The sequence below is a fragment of the Porites lutea genome, chromosome 8, assembly GCF_958299795.1.
Source record: "Porites lutea chromosome 8, jaPorLute2.1, whole genome shotgun sequence".
NCBI lineage: Eukaryota > Metazoa > Cnidaria > Anthozoa > Scleractinia > Poritidae > Porites > Porites lutea.
The window spans coordinates 32,063,104-32,090,573 of NC_133208.1; the positions used below are offsets into that span (position 1 = coordinate 32,063,104).

Consider the following 27,470-nt stretch of genomic DNA (forward strand, 5'->3'; position numbering starts at 1 on the left):
CTTTCCACAAGTCCAACTTGGCCATGAATTTAGTGCAGCTTACCAAAGGAAGGACAAATGAGGAACAGAGAAAGGCAGTTTTGAAAGCTAACGAGGAAATTGCAAAAGTTGGTCCTCAAGTTATTCTGCTTTACACTAGCAAAGAAATAACCCAACTACTGTTGCAACAGGTAAGACAAAAACTTTGTCTATTCTCATTCGCGTAAAACCCAACTTATGATGATTTAATCTGTTGGATAGCCGAGTGCCATAGCTGTCCCTAGGAAAGCTCTCTAGGCCTTTTAAGCCTAGCCTAGCCTAGCCTAGCCTTTTTGCCCTTGCAAACACATTCGCTCTCTTCTCATAAGGCTACTCAACTTAGGTTCCAGTAAGTTTTCCCATCCTCCTATCCTTCAGCGGTGCTGGAAAATTTATCTTTATCCTATACCTTTTGCTAAATTTTTTCGCCCGTAACTTGTCCATCATTAGGCATATGGTGGCGTCATTTTAAAGTAAAGCTACTTCGAAAACAAATGCCATCGAGTCTATACAGCAGATGACCATACCATATCCCTCATTTTATTCATGTGATAAAGACAAAAGGGTATGACGTCATCGACGTTAATTTATTCTCCGCAAGTTATTGAGATTCCCAAGAGCCTTAAAAATGTCTACTATACTACTACCAAAAAAGGGATGAAAACTCGTTGTAAATTGCAAAAAAATAGATTATGCGCGAATTGTCGAGGCTAAGAATGGGTTGACGATGTGTAAGAAACACAAACGCAAACAAACCTCAAACTATTAATCTTTATACAATTGTGACGTTTACAGTATCTATGATATATTTTAAAAGAGGGCTATATCATAATTCATTTCGTAAAGTTCAGTGGTTCCTAACTATTTTGGCTACTTACGATAAGAAAAGAGGAAATAGTTTGGCGTTTTACTCTGTATTTATAGGTACCCTGTGATCTGAAGAAATACTACACATGGATCCTTCAAGGAGAGGTTTGTATTTACTATGACATTACATCAAATATCACTTGCTGATCAACTTTTTTCAGGACGTTACTGAAGGAGTAAGCAACTCGAAGAATCAGGCTAGTTCTTTTCAATCTTCGTCAAACAATAAGGATATTGCCACCAGCAAGAACACTTCGTTTCCCAAAAGATTCAACCAGTGAACCCCTAGGTACACTCCGACTATATCGCTAGGGCTCCAAAAGCAACTGAAAAAGTATGGTAGCATTATTATCCAGCTCCAAATTGCACTTTTACGTTGTCGCCGGACTTGTCACTCGAGACCCAGATGGAGAACTCAGTCGATATCTGGGATCCAGATTTTCTTCAATACAGGCTTATTGATCTCCGCACGGTGTGATTGACATATCTGTCGAACCACCGATATGCTGTATTTTATTTTCTTTCCACTGGTTGATGAGATACTCCGCATGGCATTGCTTACGCAATCAGGATAATAGTCAGTGGCGTTACCTTCTTTGGTCTTTCTCTCACATGGATTATACCGCCCACAAAAAAAGCAGTATTCCGTCATGCAGGAAACAACGTCTTATACTTTGTTATAGCAAAGTGTTACTTCCTTGATAGCATCGAAAATAATAGCAAATTGTTATGTGCATTTACGGTTTTACGATACATAATAAAACAACATATCTGAATACCTTTTTACTTTTTATCTAGGTATCCTTAAACCTCGCCAGTCTTCCAAACAATGTCGTTTTAGCTTTTAAGCTTCCATACGTACCTGATGCAATTCCTGGCATTAATCTCCAGAATTTCAACGAGGTAAGTTACACATGCGTGACGCCACAACCCTAAGAACGCCTGCGTAAAAGGCCAATTGAACCTGCTTGTCTTTATTTGTTGTACCCTACTAATTTCTCTCTCGGTAAAAACGCCAAGTAATAGCTCTTTCGATAGCGGAGCTCCCGCGCGAGAATTAAAGCGGGCGCAGCGGAGCATCATGAGTAATAAAATTTGGTTACCTATGCATCCAAGTAATTTGGGCTGTAACAAAATCGCCCCCTTTCGGTATTAAACTGATGATATAACTGTAATTTAAGTAGGTCGAGGGTCTCAGATTCTGATGAAAAAAAAAAAAAAATTAGCTCCTTGATGCATGTTTATGTCTTGTTCGTAAAAAGACAGTCGAGTGTGACTGTTGGCACAAAAAAACAATAACATCAAAAATGAATACACGATTATTGAAGAAATATAGCGGGTAATTAAGCAGTTATTAACAGTTTATGTAAAATCTTCTTCTGTAGGATCTTACTTCTGTTCAGGTATATGATGCTGTTCAAGTCATTTACCAAGCATGGAACAAAGAGCCGTGTTTATCGCTAAACGAGTCTAGTAACAATCAAAGGGATAAAGATCTTATATTTAACTGCATGACAAAGGTACTGACTTCATATATCTTGATTAATTTTGAAGTTCTTAAAAATAAATCCATGGCTGATTCTCAACTTTCACTCCTTGAGTAGCTTAATCTTCCTCGTCAAGGATCGACTTAATTTTCAACTTCTATGGAGGACCCATTTCCCCAATGTTCAGGTAGCCTAAAAGTAAGGATAAATGACCTTAATCCGGGAAAAAAAAAACATTAGAACCTAGAATTTGCCACCTTGTAAAAACTGTTTAAAGCTGCATGAAAAGCACTGGTTTTATCATCCGCATTTTTTTTCCTGATATGAAAAACAGCCACCCATGTCGTTACTGGATTATTCCTACTAGTCAATAGGAAACCTCGCAACCTGGCATTTAATCGATTGATTAGTTGGTTGACTGATTAATTGATTGATTGATTGATTGATTGATTGATTGATTGATTGATTGATTGATTGATTGAGCGAGCGAGCGAGCGAGCGAGTGAGTGAGTGAGTGAGTGAGTGAGTGAGTGAGTGAGTGAGTGAGTGAGTGAGAGAGTGAGTGAGAGAGTGAGTGAGTGAGTGAGTGAGTGAGTAAGTGATTGATCGATCGATCGATCGATTGATAGATCGATGGACTGATTTTAAAGTAGGTTTATTGTTTGTTTAATTGATTGGAATAATTTGTCGTTCGGCATCCGCGTCGGAGATGTGGTGTTCAGTTCCAGAAGATAAAGTTCTGCCAAGCACCCGATCTCTTCAGAGAAAGGCCGACTTTTCCATACAAATTTAACCATAATCTTTGTTTTTCTTCTTTGTTAAAGGTTGATATCGCTGGCATAACTGGTCCTGTCCAGTTTGACGAGAACGGAAGGCGAATAGTCCCGCGCCTGGACATCCTTAATCTCCGCAACAACTCCTTCAAAAAGGTAAGTAGTAAGAAGGGTATGAATAATCATATTTTTTTCCCCGTATTACTTATTCAGGCTGATTTTTTTTGAAAACGAAAGACAGTCTCTCGACTAGATATCGACTACAATTCAGTTTCGCAAAGGCTCCTTTAAACAACAACAACAACAAGCTTTATTTGCATGACTATAACAAAGTATTACATTATTGCAAAAGCTACTTGAATTTAATTATTGATTCCTTTTTAAATTAAGTATTTAAAATAACTTTAAACATAATAATCATTGCTTATTTTCAACCATCAGTAGGATTAATTATTCCGGAGACACGTTTGTCTCTCAATTCAAAGCAAGATAATATAAATTAATGAAATTAATTGGATGTTAATAAAATAGTCAGTAGAATTCATTAGATGTGATAATAAGGTCTCAAGTGATCGTAAGAACGGTATTTTAGGTTGTAGTTTAGAGAAGAACATCTCTCTTATCGAAGAAATACTTGGAAAATCTAATGAAAAGTGAGTTTCATCTTCAATTCTGTTACAATAGCAGAGACTGCACAACCTTTCATCACGTGGTATATTGTCGTATCTACCTGTCTCAATCCTAAGTTTGTGACTGCTTATTCTCAGTTTCACTTAACGTTTTCCTAGAAGGGTTCTTTCTTCTTAGATCTTGGTAAACAGGGGGGCTATAGTTCGTTTCGATTTTGTAATAAAAGTTACGTTTTTGTAAATGTTGAAAGGTAGGGAAATTATAGTAGTCTGTCATGTTCTTGAGACTGGAGTAAAAAACTATTTTGACCATTATGATGGTCAACAGATATCTTTAAAGATTGTTTAACTATAGAATTTTCATCTTTTTCTTACTTTAAGTAATAAAGTATTCTTTTATTTATATCAATGATCAAACGGAATCTGCCAAGTTCAGCTCTGCATGCAACATTGGATGACTTGTTCTGGACTTCTAAATATCGTTTACAAAAGTGTAAATGAGTTTTAACCCTTTAAGTCCCAATAGTGACCAACAGCAATTTTCTCCTAACGATATCCATACATTATCATGAGATTAGGTTATGAGAATTAATAAAATGATCACCTAAGAGGAAATACTTTGATCTTTCATCAAATTCTCTTAACTAGTTCTTAAAGGAAATGTATGGGGATCAGTTTGGAGAATTTGTATGTGGATATTGGGGCTTAAAGGGTTAAATAAGTAGGTAGTGTAGAGGGATCTAAATGATCCCGTTTTGCTCAGCGCATTTACTTCTTTTAATTTTGAGACTGAGTTTTCATTACTATTGACTTTGTCGATGTGTCGATGATCAAGCTCAATTCGTAAAGGAGCATCTTTACCTTGTTACTTCTCTGATTACCTATTGACATCGCAAACTGAATCTTGCCGCATTTCCGCGCGGAGGCCGATACAGTAAACCAATAAAGCTAGTAGAAACATGGAATTTGTCTTGGGTTTTTATAGAAAATTTCAATATATAATTTCTTAAGGCAATGGCATAATGGTTAAGCTATAAGTGAAAGAAAACAATAAGGAAGTAGTTCATTTATTTATGTAAACTTATTTGATTGCTTTTTAGATAGGTTCTTGGAATAGAACCAAAGGTTCACTGTTCTTTGATAACATGTCAGCTAATGCAGTGGATAATTCATCTTCAAATGGGAATAGACTAGAGGGAAGGATGTTCCGGATTGTCACGATCGAGGTAAAAACGGTTATAGAATATTTAAGACCTCTAATTGTTTCCTAACAACTTCGTGGTTGCTTAAATGCTTCCAATACAGTAAGCTCTTCTTTTTACATCATCATCGCTATTATGAGGGTTTGTACTTGATCTTATAATTCCCATTTATGTGATCTCTCGTCATCATTTTTGAGCAAAAAAAGCAATTTATTTTAAACGTCTATTAAACTTGTATTATCATCCTCATCATCGTCATCATCATCATTGGGAGCTTAAGCGAAAGAGATTTTGGCGACGCCGGAAGTGAGACCATTTCCCCTTTAATATTCCTCGACGCTACCGAATTTGTATTGTTATAGAGTGTCTTTGCTCTTGCAGAGACGAGTTCCCAGAAAATTTTGGCAAAACTACTGCCCAAAGAATGCAAAATTTTCACTTCCTGTTGACCTGCTTAAACATCCTATTATCATCACCAACACAACCTTCATCATCGTCACCACCATTGTCTCGACTAATACCGTACAACAACAACAAACAACAACAACAAATTTTATTGAAAATTGGAAAATAACTAATTACATCACTTTCCCACCCGCAAATAGCTTATAAACTAATCGAGGCGGGGGGAGCTGAAGACATATTACAAAACAAGATTTATATATAGGTGGACTAAATAACAGTGAAGACACTACTATACAGTAAATAGAATTTAAACTAACATAAAACAAGGCAAGTACATAACTTAGGCATAATATGTCACAGGAAACAAGATAACGAAACAAATAGAAGAAAGCAGAAGGAACACTTAAACATCAGAAATTTACGAAATGTTACGCGGAGCACTCAAACACACGTTCGTCCATCTTAGCCACATCACGTGGCTAAGATGGACGTTTACTCTCCTTGAAGCTTGACCAAACCAAAAACTTGTTTTCGTGTTGATAATTGTCATGTTCTTATTTTTACAAACGTTAAACAAGGAGCCTCCTTTTGTGAGGGCAACGAAGAAAAAGGATGGAACCTTTCAATATGAAGGATACTGTGTAGATCTGATTAACGAACTGGCAAAAATCCTCAAGTTCAAGTACGAATTCTACCCCTCCCCGGACGGCAAATATGGCGCCAGAATGGAAAGTGGGACATGGGATGGGATGGTCCGTGAGATTTTGGATGGGGTTTGTATGGATTAGATCATATTTAAGGCAAAATTGTAGGTATGAATTTAGGATCATTCGTGTTTATGTTTTTTAAAAATATGGACGCTGGGAGTGGCCAACAGTATGACCATTGCTTTTCCTGCGTTACAGTATTTTCAATCGGGGGGCGGGGGGGGGGGGGGGTTACTCCCTATAATGGCCTCATGATGGGGAGACTCCGACCGCGAAAGGGGTACCTTTTTCAGGCTTCAGGTACATGAAAGTGTAAGGATTTCACTAGTTGCAGTATACGAAAATGTAGGGAAATCTGTCATTTCGGTCTGTAAAAAGGCCTAAAAGGACTAACAGATGCATTTTATGACCTTGAAAAGCTCAAGAAAAGTTTCTGGTTTTGTGATGTATTCAGACTTTTAAGCCAGTGCATCTGCAGCCGTTAAAACGGATGTAAATTTCTAAGCTAGATATGTGAAAGGGGTACCATTTGTCATTATAGGGTATATAAAAAGGGGTACCTTTTCGGTCAAAAATGACATATAAAAGGGTAAGGGGTTGGAAATCCGGTCTAGTGAGCTTAGGAATCCTCCCCAGAGCAACCATAAATCAACAGTGCACGCTAAAGCGTTTACCATGTGTCTACCGTGTGTTTTATAACATAAATTTTATAGAAAACTTTTGAATTTGTTAACCGATAGTAAGAAAATGAGGTGAGCGTTGTTTTTGTTGTCATCTGCGCGAGATCTGCAGGGTGTGGCGTGTGCTAACAATTCTTGCAAAAGTTTTTCGCGTCTCGATCAACTATTACGCCTCTCTTGTGCTCTCCAAACTTCGCGCATCCTTCATATCTCGACATACGCACGCTGACGCATAAACCAATTGTTAATTATTCATTCATTTTTATCTGTAGAATGCAGACATGACAGGAGCACCAATAACTATAACGGAAGAACGTGAAAAGGCGTTGGATTTTAGCGTTCCTTTCATGTACACCACAGAGGATTTGATCATGAAGAAGCCTTCGTCTGCAAACAAAGCAGTAGACTTGTTACAATTTATGACCCCGTTTGAAAATGTGGTTTGGGTTTGTACTCTAGCGACCTTGGTGATCATCTCTGTAGCAATATTTGTATTAAACTACTACAGTCCCTATGCATATGAAAATGAAACTGGTGAGGGCACTTCGGACAAAATCAGCTTTTTTGACAGCGTGTGGTTTGCATTAGCTTGTATGCTGCAGCAAGGTGGTGATAACACACCAAGAAGTTTGTCAGGTAGGAAAAAAAACTTTTTTTTGTAGATTTTAAAAATCTACTTCTTCAATTAATGCGTCAACTTTTCAACTTTTGAATCCCTTTTTAGAGGCAAATATACTTTTAATGGACTCAGGGTGGAATATAAATGACTGTCTTTGCAAGGTCGAAGCGTCAAAGAAAAAAAGGCCCCGTGTATATGAAGAAAAGCCCAGTGCCCGGCCTGGTAATTAAAGAAGGTCACTCAGCTTTACCCAGTCTTTATATAGGGAAAATGTTAACCCCCGCACTTTTGCCCGAGTCAACAGCGCTCAGCTTGCACATGCTCTGATTGTCTCGCCAAGTCTCGCTTAGTCGAGCCAACTTTTTTTTTGTCATGTAAACGATTCGCTTAGTTTTGTAAGGAAATGTAGGAAATGTTGGATCGCCCGGGATAGCTCGGTTAGGCAAGTAACCCTCCTACATGTGGGACAACTTTTCTCCATGTATAAAGGGGGCCTAATCGTCCCTGTCAGTTCTAACAAAAGCTACCTTACTCAGTTTTCTTAGAATTTCAGCGTACAAATTTCATGTCCCCATAGACTCCTCTGGTCACTTCAGGCTGACTAATAAGTCTTCGGATACTAGGTAAGATAATTGCCTACGTTCCGACATTTCATTTCTTTTTCGTTTTATTTTTCATTTATTCCATTTTTCCATCTTTCTGCAGGTCGTATTCTTACCGGATGTTACTGGTTTTGCATTCTTGTCTGGGTATCAACATATACCGCCAACCTAGCGGCTTTTCTTACTGTCAAAAATGCTGCCAACGCGATTAAAAGCCTGGAAGACGTTGCGAAAACTCCCTATCAAGTTGGTGTAATTGAATCCTCTAGTACAGCTGAGTCCTTCGCGAACACCTACCATTTGCCGTTCGTAAAGATTTGGCAGCGAATAAAGGCAGAAGAAACATTCGTCCAGAACACTTCTGATGGAATCCAACAAGTGAGAGAAAAAGCAAACTTCGTGCTTGTCGGTGATGGCACTAAACTTAAGTATATTGCCAACCACCGTCCATGCGACCTAATGACAGGTATGTAAGGCCCCGTTGGATCAAGATGGCTTGCATGAGAGGACAAGCCTTGCCCATTGGTTATTAACCGGGACAAATTTACTTTCTTCGTGACAGTGATAGTGAAATTTAATCGTGAAAGTAGAATTACTCTTGCCTTTTTTTCCGGAACAATTTCTGTAAGTTTTTTATCATTACTTATTCAATAACCAGAAATAGTTCGAACTCAAAAACCGGAAAATAGGCCACAATATTGCTAAAGTTCCCTTCTTGAGGGGGGCGTAAAGGGCGTACGAATATTAAAAAACCGCACAGAATAACACAAGAAAACGGCAAACAGCATTGAAATTACCAGAAAATTTCTAAATACCGCAAACCGCCTGGTTTTGTAAAACCGCAATATGGCAACTTAAAATAAAATTTCCGCAAAACCGCACCAAAAATCGAGCCAAACCGCATCACCGCAAACCCTTTAACGCCCCCCTTTTCTGCGGAAGCATGTGTATTGATGTGTAGCCTATTTCCAAACTGGAAAGGTTTTGTAACCTTAAAGGGACTATTTTAAAAGGATATTGCTGTTTATGTTAATTCTCTGCTAAGGTTGTGCTTTACTCATTGAAGTGATCCTATAGAGTTATTTGAAGAAGATATGATAATCAAACAGATTCCACCAGGGAGCAATAACCAGTATAATATTTTTTTGGTGATGTTTGCAAGCATAGTTAAAACTCAGTGAAGATGTTGAGCCAATTTTTTCAAGTTTCAATCCATGTCCATCCTTGCCATCCGTTGCAACAGACAACAGGAGACAGTTTCAATGGCTAAATATAGCCTTAAAAATTAAAACTGGACCATTATTTTTGAAATTAAATTGAAGCGAAGACACCTTTTAGCTTTTTTGAAAAGATAGCAAATAGGGTTGATATAGCCCTTTGAAGGGGATGAAATGTTCATTTGGGAAAACTCCGGCATCTGGGCTTCAGAAGCCGAGAAAAAACCCGGTTAACCAGGTTAATCCTCTCTCAAGAAGGATACACTGAAGTTTTACATAGGTGAGGTAAGATCATCGTCAACTGATACAGCCAAAAAGGCCGGGCAAACAGCCAATCAGGGATTTTTTGCGCTTCATTTGAAGAGTTGTATCTCCATTCTCTAGATAGCGCTTTCCAAAACTCAGGCCTGCCGGTCGGACCAAGGCCTTACCAGTGATTTTGAAAATGAAATAGGCTTTTTACAAGAGTTTTTGATGAAAAAAATCATCTCTTTCTTGCTTACTAGAACTCAGGATTTGACTAATCTGGCTGGATCGTTTTGATTAAAGGTGAAATTTTCATTACGACGAAATGGTCTAGCTGGTCGATAATAATGGAACGCGCCCTTAGTTATACGCTCAAACCGTCGTTATTGCTTGATCTGAATCCTATGGTTGAGAGAATTTCCAGAACAATATGACAAATAAGCTTCATTTTCCATCCAGTTCCAGGTCTCAGAAGAGCTAAGGGACTGGCGTTCGGTTTTCCAGCTTATGATCCACATACTATGGATTTTACTCTGGCCATTTTGCGTCTTCATGAAAATGACTTCCTGGATAAGCTGAAGCGAAAGTGGTGGGACATGGCTAATGAATGTCCCGAAGAACAAGAAACAAGTGAGTTACAAAAGAAATTGCACAAATTTGTTTATACACGAAACCCTTGAGAGTCTTTAGCCGTCTAATCAATCAAACGTAGCAGTTTGTAATCATTTTATGGCGGCAAATTTTCTGCGAATGCAGCTGTTTCTCCTCCTTTCTTGCCCCGCTGTGGATATTTTGGGCAAGAGACGTCCATAGCGCAGCAAGAAGCGAGGAGGAGAGACGGTTGTATACTAGCAGGCTAGGTGTTAAATTGACTCTATAAAGTCAGTTGACAATCATCGTATACTAAATGCTTTTGCTGAAAGCTAAGAGTTTCTTTTTCTTGCTGTGACAAAGCCATGTTATGTAAAGAAATTTCTAACTCAGAGCGATTAAATTTAGAGTTTCAGAGTTTTTATTTCGTTACAAACTCAAGATTGATGGATATTAGCGAGCTTAAACAACGATGACGGCGACCGCAATGGCAACGAGAAGGAGAAAAAAGCAAGAGGTTTAGATTAGCAAAACAACAACTTTGCGCGTGCATCACCCTTTTTTGTACATTTCTTTGCCGACGCTGCACGACTAAAACGTGAAAGTGCCTAATTTCACGTTTCTTCGACGACGTGAACAGCAGACGACTCTTCACCTTGACTTCGTTTCGGTCCAAACAATTGCAAAAAAAAGGACCTTGGCCAATGTCCAGCGATCTTGACTTCACTTTTGGTCAAAAGCTCTTATTTATTTTCTTTCCGTCTTCTTCCTCCCTTCCTTTTTTTTCTTTTTGGCAGCGTTGTCTCAACAGCGGATGGGTTTTCTGAATATGTTGGGCGTGTACGTCGTCATGAGCTGTGGGATAGTTGTAGCATTTATAACGTTGATTGCAGAGATCTTCTGGAAGAAAATGAAGAAACGGGAGACTAAACTTTCATGTTTTAAAGGTACAAGGTTATCCTTATTAAAGTCCGGCCAACCGGGAAATCTTCTCTAGAGTCTGTACTGTTCTGGGTGGGGAATGTCAAGCCGATGATTCTGACTGTGATGTCCGGTCGAGTGTTCTTGGCTTGTTGATAGGTCTGTCTATGATAAACAACATGTAGCCAAGGTGCTTTACTGTGCTAATACTCCGTAAACGCATAGTCCACAAAAAGAAAGAACACAAAGGGCCCGGCCTGGGAAACTTTCATTCGGCGGTTAATGTTTCACGTTATTATTGGTAACGGCACCCTGCCAGCACAGCCTTTCTTTTGCTTACTCTATTGTGGTTTACTCGAGGAAGACTGTATGAATCGAGTAAGATCTTTATTGAGCATGCGCGGCATGTTGCTGGAATAGAGCTCCGAACCCAGACCTAATATATGTGCGATTGGCTCAGCGGGCTCAATTATCAACATCGGTTTATCAATAACGGATGCTCGCACTCAAAAACCCAGTTTGACGAGAGAAAACAAGATTGACTAGTCCAGAAGTTCGGGCTGTGGCTACTTCAAAGTTTTAACGCGATTCAGGTAGAGCTTCCTTTTCTCTTCCTTGATGAAGGCAAAAGGAGACTGGACTCGTAGGGTGTGGGAACGGATGTCTTCTATCTAGCCTGCGAGCAAGCTCTCCGGGGCGTACGCTCTGACGGCGGGGTCGGGAAAAGGAAGGAGAGCTTACAACTTGTAGGTCTCTGAAATTTGAATATCTGTGTCGAAAAAGTCGATGCAAAATGTTGACTGGCGGAGATGACATTAATAATGACGTCATAACCATGAACATGTGTTTTCCAATGTTTGTTTACATTCCCGCACGTTTCCGCCTCTCGCTGATTGGCGGAAATCTGACAGCTCAGTCGACGGGGAGCCACAGGGGAATTGGAGGTGCAATTCAAATCCCAGAGACATAGTTACAAGCTCCCCTTCCTTCACCCGCCTCGCCGCCAGAGCGCCCCGGAGAGCTTGCTCGCGGGCTACCTTCTATCCGTAATTGTTTGCGTTAAAAACAAACATACAAAGTAACAACGCCAACAGCGTACGTTATAAGCTATTTTTCAGTCAGTATAATAAAAAAGTTACAATGCAGCCGATATAAAAGACTATCATAAGTATTTCTGGTCAACCTGAGAATCCATCAAAGTTATCTTGTTTTCATTGGCTTATTTCTATAAGAGGATTGACTGCTTCTGGACACTAAAATCCGTGCTCGTAAGGAATGAATCCCGGGAGGGGGGGTACTCCCATATGAAACAGACGGGGATGCTCGTCGGAAATTTTGAATTTAACCCCTAACGGAGACCATCTGGGCGTGGCTCAAGCTTTTTATGACCCCTAAAGAAGACCAATCTGGGCGTGGCTTAAGCAAATTTTGACCCCTAAAAGAGACCGCTTAAAAACACACAAATACGACATGCAATAAGTTTTAATGATATAAAGACATAACAAACAAAGTTAAAAAGAAAATTTGACTTCTGTTTCTCTTCGCGGAATTCTGTGTTTCTTCGCGGAACCCTAAACGAGACCTTGGCGGCTTAAAATATTGGCGCTTTGCCCGGAACACCCTAAGCGAGACCAAAATCCAAAATTTACACCCCTAAGCGAGACGACGAGCATCCCCGTCTTTTTCATATGGGAGTCCTTCTCCCCCCCCCCCCCCCCCCCCCGGGAATGAATCATTTATCAATTCTCTCCCCGCTACTTCAGACGGAGAGAACGTCTGAAGATCATCTACGGGATGAACGTCGATCTTCACCTGCGACGAACTAAACTAATAAATTAAAAATTTGTATGATAACACATTTAGCCTCGTTCGAGAGAAATTCATCACTGATCTGATTTAGTTGATTGGTTCGAGGAGTTCTAAGTTTGACGTCTGACCAAACAGACGATCCAATTAACAGTTTCGTTCGTCGCATGAAAAGTTCAACGTTTGGCCGAAGCCTAAGCTTTGTTTTGTTCTTCATAGGTCAGTCGGCGAAAGCTCTACCATAATTTCTGCAACTGACTGGAATTGAACCACTCTCAACAAGGATTAAAGTGGATTTTGTTTACGCGAATTAGTCAGTTTTCCTTTTTTTTTCTGTCGCGAATACTTGGCACATAGCGACTTTGATTCCCGCTGGGCTTCCATCAACTGAACACGCTAAACGGGTACAGGATTTGTGCCATGAAACCGCCATTCAAGTACGCAAATAAAATAAAGAAAAAAGGAATTTTTGCGCTTTAGCCGCAAGTGTCAGTGTTGGGGCAGTTTCGTAAGTTTCTAAAAGTGCAGGATTTATAAGTCGAATATTCAAACTAAAGTCAGAATCCGCTGGCAAGCTTTTTTGGGCATAAAACCTGGTTTGTTCATGATACCAATGTAAATCAGAAATATCATTGACGCTGTTGCTTCCAATTACAACGTAGTCCCTGTATGTCCTTTGCAGGAAAAATAATGCGCGGGAAAATTTTTTAAGACTGCTTATAAAAAAAATTAATCGAATTGGATTTAACTGCGTTTGAAATTGGTCACAATCAGTATACTAGAGTAACCCACATATAAATCTGATATGAAATGAACAGACAACTCCTTGTATACAGGCTTTTATTTCTCAGTGAAAGCAATAAAAGGTTTACCTTAATAAGCTGTTCATTGTGTTAGTCGTTTAACTTATATATCCCCGAATTCAACTCTCATTTCTGACTTTTCAGATGGAAAAGATGTATTACAAAATACCGTCAACTTCCCTTTATGAACCCTGGGATCACAACACTTCGTAAGGGGAGGGGGGGGGGGGTTGGAGGGGGCTTATAACAGGGGTAAATAGCATTTCAAAACAAGCTGCATGGCAGTACTGATCAAAACACTTTCTGGATTTACTCGCCTTTTTAAGCTGCCAGACATCGTGAAAATCGAATCCTCATTTCAATACAAGCTAGAAAGGGACTTACATCCGGGGAGGACTTACAACCGGATTTATTTTCTTTGTTTAGAGGTAGATGGGCCTATAACTGGGGTGATCAGTTATAAGAGCGGGGGTTATAAACGGAAGTTTACGATACTCAGTACCATCACAATTGTTTAATTCCTATTGAAAAATGACGTGTTAGTCAAGTATTTCAGATATAATACGTTATTTGTAACAAAATTTTTAGATTCCAGTAAAGCTGGTTTCGATTTAGAAAAATTCACCTATATAGCGAGGTTTAGGACAAACAAAGGAAATTAAATAAATATGTTATATCTTTAAGATTCAATTCCTGTCTCGCGATGATACCGTAAAATTCCGAAAATAAATCCTGGGGCTCATGTTTTCCACTGGCCCTTTTTGAGGGGCTTGTTTTTAGAGGGGCTTATATTTAGAGGGGCTTATATTTAGAGGGGCTTGTTTTTAGAGGGGCTTATATTCGGAGGGTCTTATCTACGGAGGGAAATTTGCGTTTCAAAACAGATTGGGCTAGCCTTATAGTTGGAAGTAAATTTACTGTTTTAGCTTTGTTTTACTTTGTATTTGAGGGTAATTGTCCAAGTACAAGCCCCCGGGGGGCTTATATTTAGAGGAACGATTTAACGGAGGGCTTTTTCCGTTACCGGTTTGGAGGGGCTTATTTTCGGAATTTTACGGTATTTAATAAAGGAAGGGTACAAAGAAGCCACAAAACAATTCTTAGTACCAAGCGCATGACATTGATAACTGTACAAGAGCCAGCGTCTACTATGCCCAGTCTCTCTCCGTTCTGAGTTAAGCATGACATCCCTGTAAGGTCCTAAGTTGCGAGTTGTATGCCAAAAATTAGTGAGCTCAAGCAACAAGAAGACGGCAAAACGCCCGTGTGTGACAAACATGACAGGGATATTACTTGCGAGTTTGGCCATGATCCTTACTTAACAATGTGTTCTGTCTGGTCTTTTACAAAAAGTTTTGTTAAAAGAGGGTGACGTTTTATGACGCAAATTTGTTTTTAAACGTAATTAATACTTGCACACAAGGTTTGCCGTCTTCTTTCTTCCGTCGAAAGATCACTATTAGTAAGTTCACTTTTGAAGAGGGATGGCAACGCTTGAAAACTTAACCTATAATCAGGCGCTCTGCCTTTTCAGATTTTACCAGGTCCAAAGACGAGTTTTTAAATTTACTATTTTCGTGCCGAGTACCCATTCGCCACATAACAAACGAGAAGGAACCTGGACAGAGTTAACTCTCGCCATGACTTCTGGGATCTTTACTGGGGACCCGCTGGCCAGCTATTGCCCATTTTTTCTTCCTTGTCCCCAGTAACAGTCCCAGAAGTCATTGCTAAAGTAACCTCGAACCAGTTTCCTTGCAGTTTCTAAGGTGGTGAATGGATAAACCCAATTCAATTTCATCGTCTTGGAGGAAGATTTCTGATTAGGTTAGCATCAGATAACATCGGGTGAAGCCAGTTTGGACACCTTATGAGGTTTACACAACGAATTATTCTGAAACAGAACCCCAATAACCTTATAAAATTCTCCCCTCCCCCCCCCCCCAAAAAAAAAAAAAACAAAACAAAACAAAACAAAACTGCCGAGGGCCAGTTATGGAGACTACATACTAGAGAGTTTAACACTGATCTGTAGTGATTAGGATTAAGCAATGAATTGAAAACGGTTAGCTTTCAATGGGATACGGCATAAGTACATGCATATTTTTAAAATTAGAGGATCTGACTGCTAGTTCTCGATGGTATAGTGGATATGGATGTAGGTTACGAAGCAAATGACTCGGGTCCAAAGCACTCCAGTTCTGTTTATCTATCTTATTTTATATCACACAGTAAAGTTGAACTTAAGTCCCTCTTCATGTAATTTTACCGGAAGAAACAATCTGGCTTCAGCCGAAGTTACCTAATGCTAACCTTGTGATTATGGCACCACTCTTTACACACCCATTACACCTTTTATCGGTTGTCAAGGTTACATTCTAAATACGCCAAATTTGGTATCTTCTATTGGAGCATTGAGTGCCGCGCTTAAACTCAGACCCAGGACTGTACGAGTGTCCGCTGGATCGATAACACCATCATCCCATAACCTGTAAAAAATGTATTTTTGTTAACTTGGGGAACAAAAGTAAAGAAGAACTCACCCCTTTTATTCTAAACCGAAAGTTATTTCATTCTCTAATATTTAAAAACGATATCATTACATATAAACACCAATGAAATACCAAGTGAACTTTCGCGCGAAAACATCATTATCTTCATACGTGAAAACAATATATATATATATATATATATATATTTTTTTTTTTTTTTTCACACATGAAAAGATCACCGCTGCTATCGCCACATAATAAATCGCGTCTTTCGCAACAAAAAAAATAAAGTGAAATACCGTATTTATTCGATTAACCGCCCTGGGCGCTTATTAAATTTTCACCATTTTCAGCAAGTGAAGTATGTTTATTTTGCAACAAAACAATAAATGCTAATAACAAAACGCGAAGAAGTAACAAAGCAAGGTTTCTGTAAAATACTCTGAAGAAAACTCCGTCCTTGGGAAAGTCTCTTATTAAAATTTATTCACTCAAGCGGGTGGGGTGGGGGTGAGCGCTTATTTGAGTTTGATTGGGAGGAGGAGGGGGTGGGCGCTTATTCGAGGCTGGGCGCTTATTAACTTTTTCTGCCTTTAGGATGGGCGCTTATTCGAGGTGGGCGCTAATTCGAGGTTGGGCGCTTTTTCGAATAAATACGGTAGTTTGGTATTCGATTGCTGTCTATATAATAAATAGAACATTACATGGCCGCAAGGAGAGACAAAATTTCCCTTCACGTGTTGAAAATGGGTTTACTCGTTTGCTGCGCTCACTCATGATAACAATAAAAAAGAAATTACGTATCTCCGCACAGCCATTTAATATCCTCAATTTATTTCACTTTGATCCTGATGTGCGTAACTTAAATGTGAAAAATATGTATCGCAGGACTCTAATTTCGCTTAACCTACTCTTGTAGTTGACAGCCTACCTTGCGGATGAAAAATAGGGATGACCTTCTTTTTCAAATCTCTTTATTATAGGTTCTTTGATTTGATTTTCTTCTTCCACAGTAAGCTATAAAATGAAACAAGACATGCACACTGTAATAGCTAGTTGAGAGGTAAAAAACCTTGTAGTCGAATCTAGAGGGGAATACTTTCTTCTGTTTGATGATTACTTCCTCATATAGAAACGTTGTTTCCCTCTTGAAATCCTGAAGCGTGATTTTTAAAGTTACTAAAGACCTTTATAAGCCCAGTGGGCTCGTCTTTTCATATAAACATAATAAATGAAATATAACGAAAGTGAGGCACGTCAGTTGATCAAGTAATTATAAAGAGGACCTCGAGAATAGTCTATTTTGGTGCAGTGTACAATGCTGAACAAGATTATTCTGTGGGTGAAATTCTAAAGCTACTGAGCAGTACTTTCTTGTGGTACTGTTTAGTGCTGTACAAGGTGGTCCTCACTGCTGAGTCCGAGTGATTTTTCCTTTTTTTTTTCTCATGAAAAGAGGAACTGGCTGATTTAATGTATGCTCAATATACAGACCTCTTTTCCTTCCCTTGCTCTCTGATCTCTGGTGATAGTTGCCAGCACTGTACCGGCTTGCTCTCCACCCATCACTGAAATGCGAGCGTTAGGCCACATATATAGAAACCGAGGTCTAAAAGGAAACAAAAAAAAGTCCCTTTCACTGAAGAAATTACTACTCAAATGGCAATCAATCGGCAATGAATTGTGACTAGGCGAAGGTCGCACGCGTTTTCCCAGATTCCCGCTCTCGGTGCCCGCGAAAGGAACTTGGTTCGCAATTTTATTGGTTTGTTTTATTGTCTTCGTCTTTTTCATTGGTTTGAGTAATTACTTTCAATTGGTTATAGTTTAGGCTTTTCGATTAAAAAGTCGCGTTTTGACTCTAGTGGGGCTTCAACCAACGAGACAACATGATAATATACGTCTTGTAGGTTATAAAGATCGAGGAATAAAACAAAACAGATAAACTAAATCAACCGCAAATGTGCTGACTTCCATGAGAACAACGAGGCCAATATCACTCAAAACCAACTCTATACCATTACAATTTTGAATTTCCTTTACTCATACATTCAACCTCGCATCCAGGGCTTTTCCAATAGCAAATAGGAGGGCGCTGTCACAGTGATATGGGCTTCCCCATTCCCAAAACCCTAGTGATATAGGTATCCCCTGTAACCCTAACCCTAACCCAAATCGCTAAGGTAATATGAGAAGGGGATGCCCATATCACTGTAACAGCGTCCCCTTCCATTTTCTAAGGGAAAAGCCTGGGGACGAGGTTGTACATACATTGCATTTAATACACTACAAGGCACCATTTTCTTTGTGTCTCGTTTGTATTCTTACCCGTATGCTCGGCCGTTCATCCCATAATTTCCCGCGCCGAAACTTCCGCCAATAATAACAGTAATCTTAGGAACTTGTGCGCATGACACGGCCGTCACCATTTTGGCGCCATTTTTAGCGATGCCACCAGCCTCGTAATCTTTACCAACCATAAAACCTGAAAAAGTAAATCACAGGTGCCCAAGCTCGAAATATGACCATCGACACTGTTAAGTGAAGTGTCTGTAACAATTTCTTGGCCTCATCAGTATTATTGCAAAGGTTTTTTCCTTCTTCCTCGACATTTTATTATGAAAAATGTACATCGCACGCAACGCTACTCGTTAACCGGACTAGCAAATGCGTCCGGGCGAGAAAACCTAGACACTGCTTGAATTTAAGCACGATCAAGGAAGTCATATTTACCTGTGATATTCTGCAAAAATAGAAGTGGTATTTTACGTTGACAGCAAAGCTGTATAAAATGTGTTCCCTTCAGGGCTGATTCAGAAAATAAAACCCCGTTGTTGCCAATGATTCCCACGGGATAGCCATGAATGCGAGCAAAACCTTTGGAAGAAAGGAAAAGAAAGGGAAAAAACTGACAGTACTGTAAATGCGTTTACGGCAAACGGCAAAAGGCAAAAGACAAAAGGAACAGAATGGCCTCGTGATCAACTTTTCCGGCCATTTCACGTTTGCCTTTTCCCGTGACGTGAATAAAAACTGACTCTTTTCTAACGTGGTCAAATACGTTGGGGATCGTATGCTTCAGTATGACGGTTTCTATTATGCTAGACATGAAACAATCGATGGAGGTGAGGTAAAGGCGCAAACGAACCAAAGGCCCACACGGCAGGAGCTTATTTCCGGTTTCCGTACCATGAAGCAAGCCTGTGAGTATTGCTACTCCCCCCTGGACGGGATTTATATCGCCTGTGCCCATTTATACACCTGGGCCCAATTGTTCGAAAGCCGATTAGCGCTTAACCCGGGGTTAAATTTAACACGGGTTTTCTTTTTGTTGTGTTCAAAAGCCTTTTCTCGGATAATTTTCCCTGCTATTTTTAGAGCTTCCAATCATCAACTTGTAGACAAAAAGAATTGAAACTGAAATTCTTTTTAAGCTTTCAAATCTGAATTCAAATCTCGCACTAACCCTCGGTTATCTTAACCCAGCTTTGAACAACTCGGCCCTGGGTGAAGAGAGACAAATTGGAGTAAAGTTCCTTGTCTAAGGAAACAACGCGACGGGCGAGACTTGAACCCCGGACCTCCAGATCCGCAGTTCGAGGCGTTAACCACTCGTCCACACACGCCTCCACTAAGGAGGTGAGCCAGAAGTAATTTCAGCTCACAGAAAGCCGACTGTCTGTGTACGCTGTAGCGATGAATGTTTCACGCCTTCGACGGATGGCATGGAGGACTGAATTTACACACAAGACCACAAACGACAAAAGGGAAGCAATAGTTTGCCATTTGCCGTAAATGTGGTGATTAACCTCTCTACCATGCCTGAAACTGTTCTTAACTGGAAGTTACCCAATGTAAAAGAATCCAAGACACTATTGCATGGATTCTGGATTCCAGAGTCTTTGTCAGTGGAACTTGGATTCCAGATTCCAAAGCCCAGGATTCCTGATTTTACAAGAGAAATTTCTCGGATTCGGATTCCACAAGCAAAATTTCCCGGATTCCAGAATCCAAATTCCCTTCACCCGCGATAGACCACAAAAAGCACCCATAAGGGCTACCATGGGACATTGACCTAACCTGTGACAAGAGTATCTCCGTACATCGCCTTGAACTCATCAAATTTACTCCCATCTACGATTCTGGCAATAACCTGAAAGAGGATTACGTCATTAATGGAAGACTAGAGTCAGGCTGTGACAGTCGCTCCACCACGTATGGAAGAAAGAAGAAGCCTCGCTCGCTGCCCGGGGAGGCGGGGGGGGGGGGGGGGGGGGGGGAAAGGGGCGCTTAAAAACGTTTTATACGGGGAGGCTCCGCCCCAAGGTCCGACCCCTTACCCCTTTACATGCCATTATTGACAGAAAAGGTAGCCCTTTCGTATAACTTCTCTTGACAAATGGTACCCCTTTCAGCGGTATGTGAAAGTCTTTCACATACCTAGTTTAGAACTTTGCACCCCTCTCAACTGCTGTCAGTGCACTATCTCCCAAAACCAGGACGTTTTCTCAGTCATAAAATATATCTGTTAGCCCTTTTGAGCCATTTTACCGACCGAAATGACAGATTTCCCTCACCTTTCATAATTATACTTCAACAAGTGAAATCCCTACCCTTTCATGTACCTGATCTGAAGACTGAAAAAGGCAACCCTTTCGGGTGGTGCCTCCCCATACAGGCCATTGTAGGCCGTTATAGTAGCCCGGTAATAGGCCATCATTGGGAGTACCCCGGGCGCTCACAGCCTCCACGGCACTATATATTAGAGTGATCAGTGAACGTGAAACCTTTTGTCAAGATTAAATCCATATTAATGAAGTTCCGAGTCCACCCCATGTATATAAGGTGTAGGCCATTGCTATTCTATAAAACGAGTTCTGAACAAGTGTACCACCATTGTAGCAAATGCCTTTTTGTGCAGATGGGTGACCTTTGGCTTCGATTTCTGGTGTAGGAGCATTTGACAGAACTGAAAAAGCTACTGTGGACGTACCCAACTGCGAAAAGGAGAATTGGCGAATGTCTTCCAATCTCGCCAAGAGCAGTAAAATCACTCTCAAGATGGCTTTCATACCACATTTGATTCCCTCCTCCTACGCGACAGAGGTCATAATCGTACTTAAAAGATCTAACTGTCTATGGAGAAATGAAATAAAGCTCTATTCGGTTTCCTTACTTCTTTAACATCAAATGACTTTTTGAGGTTATCACCCACAATGCCGTACAGATCATCTGCAGGGTAGAGAGGGTCTTCTGAAGGCTCGACTGTTACCTGAACAAAACAAGGAAAAAAAATCACAATCAAGTTCTTATACATCAAGTACAAACGCGTCCCGTGTCCCAATTTCTTGGTTCTTATCTGAACAGTCCATGCTATTCCACATATATATTCCGGAACATTTGCGGTCCAATCCGGGTCTATTGGTGGTTGACAAAAAAACAGAAAACAGCCGACATTTCGTGACACCACTATTGGTTTCCACGCGTGATGACGTCTGAGAAACGAGTGCAGAAATCCCAAACTGATGACACGTCACTACCCAGGTCTGGGTAGTGCCTCTGATTGGTTAAAACAAATCTCCAGCCAATCAGAGGGACTACCCAGATCTGGGTAGTGACACGTCAGCAGTAGGGACCTTACGAAACTACGACGGCGACTGCAACGGCAGCGTCAAAAAGCAATATGTTTAGTTGGAAAAAAACAACAACTTTGCACGTGCATCACGCTTTTTGTACATTTATTTGCCGTCTCTGCACGACTAAGATGTAAAATGACCAAATTTTAAGTTTGTTTTGAGTTTTTTTTTTCAAAAGTAACTGGGCGGCTTGGATTAATCGCGAAATGGTCTGAAAGGATGCGAAGCCTATTTTTCGAGCCATTTTTCAGCGACGTCTTCATGGAGTCGCTGTTGTCGGATCGTAAGGTCCCTAGTATTCTGCAGTCGTTGCTCAGACGTCATTCCGCGGAAGAAATCAGTAGTGGCGTCGCGAAATGTCGGCTGTTTTCTCAGGCTAACATTGGGTATCATTTCGGCACTCTCAGGTACACTAACAGCATAATGGATATTACCACACTAAACATAATTGACGATATTATTAGAAACTCACGGGTAAAGTTTTTTTGTAGTTGAGGTTTTTCACACATTGTCTGGCTTGATGTAGGGCATGAAAATCATCCACAGCATAATAATCCGTCACTCCTGATGTTCTGTGAAATAACACAAAGTTTTAAAAACTTCCAAAGGGAAGCTTGCAAACTCCTATGACAACTTTGCCAAAAGAAACATGTTTCCTGACAACTTTCTCTTTTTCTCGATTTTCTACCCTAACTCGAAAGTTAAAACTTATAAACTTATAAACAGCTTCGAAAGAAAGCAGGGAGTAGCTAGGAATTACTTTACTCCAAGTCAACCCTACCCCGTCTCCCAAGAATCGTTTTAATGTGGGTGACATGATTGAATTTCCGTGCTTTTTTCAGTATGGTGAGGTCATCACCTCTCTTGATCTCAGGCATCAGTCATGGGAAGCAAAGCTCAGTAGCTTTCATTTGAATGGACACACTTTAGGGTTTCACCCACAGACTCAAAAGTTACTAAAAGTACCATACAAAATTATCACCGAGTGAAGAGATTTCATTTAAATGGTCACATTCATTACTGTTGGGGAAGATTTACCATCTAAGGGTTTAAACTTAAACTTAAGGTTTAACTCTGGGGTAAAAAGCCAACACTGGTAAATGGCAAACAAACAGCTTATGTTTTACTCACTTGCAGTGTAGATCGGCTCCACCCAATTCCTCAGCAGACACCTCTTCACCAGTGGCAGCTTTAACCTAACGAAGAAATCAATTCCCTGACTTCAACACGATATATTTTTTTACCGCTCTAATGACCCAGACAGTGCTTTTATCTTGATAACTAAAGAAGTATACGGATTTCACGAAAGCACTCCGTTGGAAATGGACATCTAGAAATGGACAGCTCTAGACTAAACTTCCCTGAACCTTCATGAAGTGTGTGTACACCTCTCTTAAATGGACCGTATAGAGGTGCTCGTGAGTTTGTCTGGCTTGGCATAGGTATTGTTAACAATTAACTACGAATCTTAATCAAACTAGTACCGAGGATTACTGATTTCTTCAGTCTCCTAGGGAGAAGGAGGAGAGAAGGAAAAGGATTCAAATACCCCCAGTGTTTGTCCGGGTAAAGGAAGTTTGAAAAATCCGAGGGTTCAAGCATCGTTTTCTAATGACTATAGATGAAGAATTACTTTTTCAGGGATACTTTTACGGAAGTTATTTTATAAGATATGATGTTGTGAAAGCCACATTGACAATCGCATTAAAAATAAAATGCATTAATATTGTCCAGGAAAACTGAGGGAAAACTCAAAGTTTTTCCAAGGCGGATCAGACTCCAAGAGGAAAAACTGATTAACGTGTGCAATATAATGAAAATAATTCTCATCGAGGTTCAACATTCACGGATAACAATTTTACTTGCCTGGAACCAGGCTCCATGGTGGGGAAAAGATGGGCAAAAAACGGGGTGAAACAACAAGCTACAATTCCCCTGCTTCCCTCTGATTTCATAGATTTTTGTAATGTTGCCCACTCAGAGACTTTTGGCGGGAACTAGTTTTATTGGTAGATGTCACGTAAACTCAAAGTAGCCAATGAGAGCATGAGCTGTAGAAGAAACATTTCCAGCTATTTTACAAAAGCATATACTTACTAAAGGTGGCCCCCCTAAGAAAATAGTTCCTTGTTGTTTCACAATAATGCTTTCATCAGCCATAGCTGGTACGTAAGCTCCACCAGCAGTACAAGAACCCAGGACAACTGCAATCTGTGAATCAGTAAAGAAACAGCAGGTCGAAAAACGATATCAGCTATTAGCGTTAGGGGTAAGAACAATAAAATTAATATTACGATAAATCCGGCATTCCTAATACGCTGATTGTTTAGCTTGATTAAGGTCAATGATAGACTACGAGCAGTCTCTTATTTTCACTAGGCTAAGTCACTAGGCTAGCACGCGCGAGCCGCGAGAAACGAAGGCGTAAGCTTTTTTGACTCGACAGACCTTCCAGAAATGGCGGACTGACTGCAAGCAGTCTACATCAATGAAGTCTTCACGCAGATCACTTTCAAAAGTCACAAGAAAGTAATTAGCCTGCAACCGAGCTCTCCATTTCGACTGAGCCGCGGAAAGAGCCGCGAATGAGCGACCCTTTGCTCTGGTGCCTCCTTTGGAGTGCCGCTCGCGCGTGACTTCTCATGAATATCCTCCAAATGAAAGCTTGCTAGCACGCTAGAAAGTACGAGTGGTAAAATATTGCGTAAAAGAGAAATATGGAAAAAAAATCATCATTACCTGAGTGATTCCTTTGGAAGACATATTCGCTTGGTTATAAAATATTCTTCCAAAATGCAGCTTATCTGGAAAAACCTCTGCTTGTCGTGGAAGATTTGCACCGCCTGAGTCAACTGAATTCAAGAAAGAAACGCTTGGGTCACATACAACTACCGTAAATTAATGAAAACTGGTAATAAGAAACCTAAGATTAAACTTGATTCAAGTCTGGCTTACAGTCTATTACAGTCTAGGATAAAAGATGCAGTGCAATGACGGCAAAGTTACTAGGTCCTCTCGTGAAACAACTGGTACTTAAATTAGCTGTTACCATCGTGAACAAAAATTAGAAATTCAAATGAAGAGGAATCATCTTTTGCATCCCAAGAATGACTCATTTGGTATTAAACCTAGTTAAAACTTATCTTTTCATCGGAAGGCTTTTAATTTATGATAATCTAAGCAACATCTTACTTACGTTTTTATTTGATTTTATTTATATCTTTATTCATTTTAATAACATTGTAAATTTTAACGCATAGCTTAATTATTTTTTTTAGAGTAATTGTTTTTGTAAAGCGCCATCGGACAGCAATGGAAATGGCGCTACAGAAATAAATGTCATTATTATTACTTTTAATATTATATGATTTCTGAGACTGCGTTCTAATTGTCATTCTTGCCGACAGCTTATACATACGGCTACTCGCTGACTGGGTAGTCACGCGTCACTTGTTGTTGTTTATTTATCATGAATCATTTTCTCCGAATTTTTGGTCTATTCCGGGAAAACATCGGTAGTTACTGCTGGACGGCATTAACCAAAATAGTTTTATTCTCCAAAGTAAAAAGCTTTTCTCAGCTTCACTTGACTACTTCATTACTTAGGAATCTGCAAACATGCCTAGGTGTTATTTCTGTGACAAGGAGATGACCACAACCAAGCAATGTGCGAATTGTCGACATGCAGTCTACTGTTCCAAAGATTGCCAAAAGAAACACTGGAGTAAGCACAAGCCAAACTGTGTCAGGTCAGACCATTCAATACATGGACTTTTCGACTTCTGTTCCAGCGATTTTCTGCCTGATCCTGGGTCGACAGTTGCACGCGATTACGGATTCGATAATGTACGTATAAACCACGGAGATGTGTTGTGGGGCATTTCGTCTACACCATGTTTGGCAGAAAATATATTAATCGGCCTGTACCAGTTCATAAGGAGGGACGTGGTGTGTCTTGAAACGCCGGGTGAGAGCCGTCTCGTATTCAGTTCGATTGGTGCATCGAAAAAGATGATTGTTGAGGCGATGGAAAACAATAAACTTGACGACTTTATTCATCTCTACATCCAAAACGTTTTCAGCCGACACGGCCCCAACAGCCCACAGTACTGCTTTGGGTGGATATGGAACCGTCTGGTGATTGGCCCCACTCGAACAGGGGGTCTCACGCGGCAGCAGACACAGGAAATGAGACGAACAATCTATCACAAACACTATGGAAGTACAGAACCAGGGAACTGTTGCTGTTCGACAATAGAAAAAGAGCCGGCCGTTCCAGTTCCTTTCTTGTAGAGCTGTGAGTAAGGAGTGAGGGGTGAGGGGTGAGGGCTGCGAGTAAGGAGTGACGGGTGGGGGGTGAGGGGTGAGGGGTGACGGGTGAGGGTGGCGAGTATGAGGAACCCTTGGAACTTGGCCAAACGGTGATAAACATAAGAACCCCAGCATGCATCAATTTTTTTCAGGCTTTCTTTTTGCAACAGCGTGTCGGATTTGCGTATTTAATTGTGATGATCTTCTTAGCATTTATTTTTTCATTGTAAAAAAATCGCGAAATCAAAGAATCGGAATTAAAAATCCCCGCGAAATTTAATACCCATATAGAAAATTCAAATCACAGAAAAAGAAAAAAGATTTACATGTAACAACAACACCATGATATGTATCAACAAATTCACAAATTATGACGTGATTTTCGTGGTAAGTTTCATTCTGTAATGATGTTAATTTGTAAAGATTTCAGATGAATTATAGAGTCTAGCTATAATTTTCATCTGCAGGGGCGTAGCTAGGGGGGGGGTCCTGGGGTGCCCGTGACCCCCCCTTGGTAGGCCTTCTTTTGAGCAAACAACCTACAATATTCGGCTGGCGAAAACGCCATGACAATATCTTGGCCGTAAAAGCCATTGTTGAAAAGCCCACTTTTTTAAAATTGTTTTTTTGTAAAGTATTTTCGGCAACGGCTCTTGTCTTTAGTTAAAATGGGCCTTCATGCCCCGATAATGCGACTGAGCCCGCTGATACACGAGGGAGAGCAACGGTATAAACCATATATAGTCGGAGATCCCCGGATGGTGATCTGGTGAGTAGCCTCTGTGACCCCCCCTTTGAAAAATCCTGGCTACGCCCCTGATCTGAATCGTTTTCTTTGTTCCAGTTTATCTATATAGATTATTTTGAAAGTTCAGACGTTTTGATAAATAAAATTAATAAGCGAAGAACACTTGAATCGCGAAATTTAATCCCTTGTTTCGTACTTGGCTATTAGCTGCTATTGAAATCGCGAAAACAAAACCCCGTGAAATACTACCTCGCCAAAATCACGAAAATATGTACCGGGAAATTAAGTATAATTAAGTAATTAAGTATACAACATTTCAGAAAATAGTACATTAAATTCGACGTCCACCACAGGCTACCTAAGTTTATGCGCGAGAACGACAAACCTAACTAAGAACTAGCCAGGGGGCTAATAAAACAATAGAGTCTAGTTCGCAAGCAAATCTGCTTAGGGTACGAAACTATGAATCAGACTCATGCACACTTCAGCCCGAGCCGCTAGACGAGGGTTAAAATGAGCTCTGAGAAGGGCCCGGAACATATTTATGCCCACGAGAACATAAACTCCTTTTCACTTTGGAGGGCATTGAGATTATAGCAAAAGACTTCAAAAATGAGAAAAATCTAATCACGCGAGCATTAACATGTTGAATAGGTTTTACTTTCAAGCGAAACTGGCTAGAAATTACAATATCGTGCCATTTGAGTTTT

The 27,470-nt window shown here is 40.2% G+C and overlaps 2 protein-coding genes across 5 annotated transcripts in view; one reads left to right on the forward strand and one right to left on the reverse strand.

Moving 5' to 3' along the window:
• The window catches only part of LOC140946388 (methylcrotonoyl-CoA carboxylase beta chain, mitochondrial-like), a 135,446-nt gene that overhangs the window by 101,583 nt on the left and 6,393 nt on the right, over nt 1–27,470 (reverse strand). For 2 of the 4 annotated variants that reach the window (XM_073395495.1, XM_073395492.1), the window contains 11 exons: nt 24,441–24,553; nt 23,799–23,912; nt 22,833–22,897; nt 22,174–22,273; nt 21,242–21,337; nt 20,146–20,218; nt 18,799–18,942; nt 18,394–18,550; nt 17,560–17,674; nt 16,997–17,082; nt 15,531–16,062 (listed from right to left, as the gene is read on the reverse strand). In XM_073395495.1, the coding sequence (XP_073251596.1) occupies nt 15,945–16,062; nt 16,997–17,082; nt 17,560–17,674; nt 18,394–18,550; nt 18,799–18,942; nt 20,146–20,218; nt 21,242–21,337; nt 22,174–22,273; nt 22,833–22,897; nt 23,799–23,912; nt 24,441–24,553 (1,181 nt within the window). In that variant the 3' untranslated portion in view covers nt 15,531–15,944. Of the gene's footprint in view, nt 1–15,530; nt 16,063–16,996; nt 17,083–17,559; nt 17,675–18,393; nt 18,551–18,798; nt 18,943–20,145; nt 20,219–21,241; nt 21,338–22,173; nt 22,274–22,832; nt 22,898–23,798; nt 23,913–24,440; nt 24,554–27,470 lie in introns of those variants that run through there. The other 2 variants (XM_073395494.1, XM_073395496.1) reach the window with 2 other exon arrangements.
• LOC140945571 (glutamate receptor 4-like) lies at nt 1,292–11,040 on the forward strand. The gene is made up of 10 exons (XM_073394583.1): nt 1,292–1,357; nt 1,684–1,788; nt 2,271–2,405; nt 3,197–3,301; nt 4,875–5,000; nt 5,960–6,154; nt 7,041–7,404; nt 8,093–8,455; nt 9,912–10,082; nt 10,841–11,040. The coding sequence occupies exons 1-10, from the start codon at nt 1,292–1,294 to the stop codon at nt 11,038–11,040; spliced, it is 1,830 nt and encodes a 609-aa protein (XP_073250684.1).

Excerpts from the sequence above, each read along its gene's own strand:
- LOC140945571 (XM_073394583.1), top strand. The coding sequence starts at position 1,292 with ATGGAGAACTCAGTCGATATCTGGGATCCAGATTTTCTTCAATACAGG. Across the intron at positions 6,155-7,040 it reads TCCGTGAGATTTTGGATGGG|AATGCAGACATGACAGGAGC; the intron begins GTTTGTATGGAT and ends TTTTATCTGTAG. Across the intron at positions 10,083-10,840 it reads TCCCGAAGAACAAGAAACAA|CGTTGTCTCAACAGCGGATG; the intron begins GTGAGTTACAAA and ends TCTTTTTGGCAG.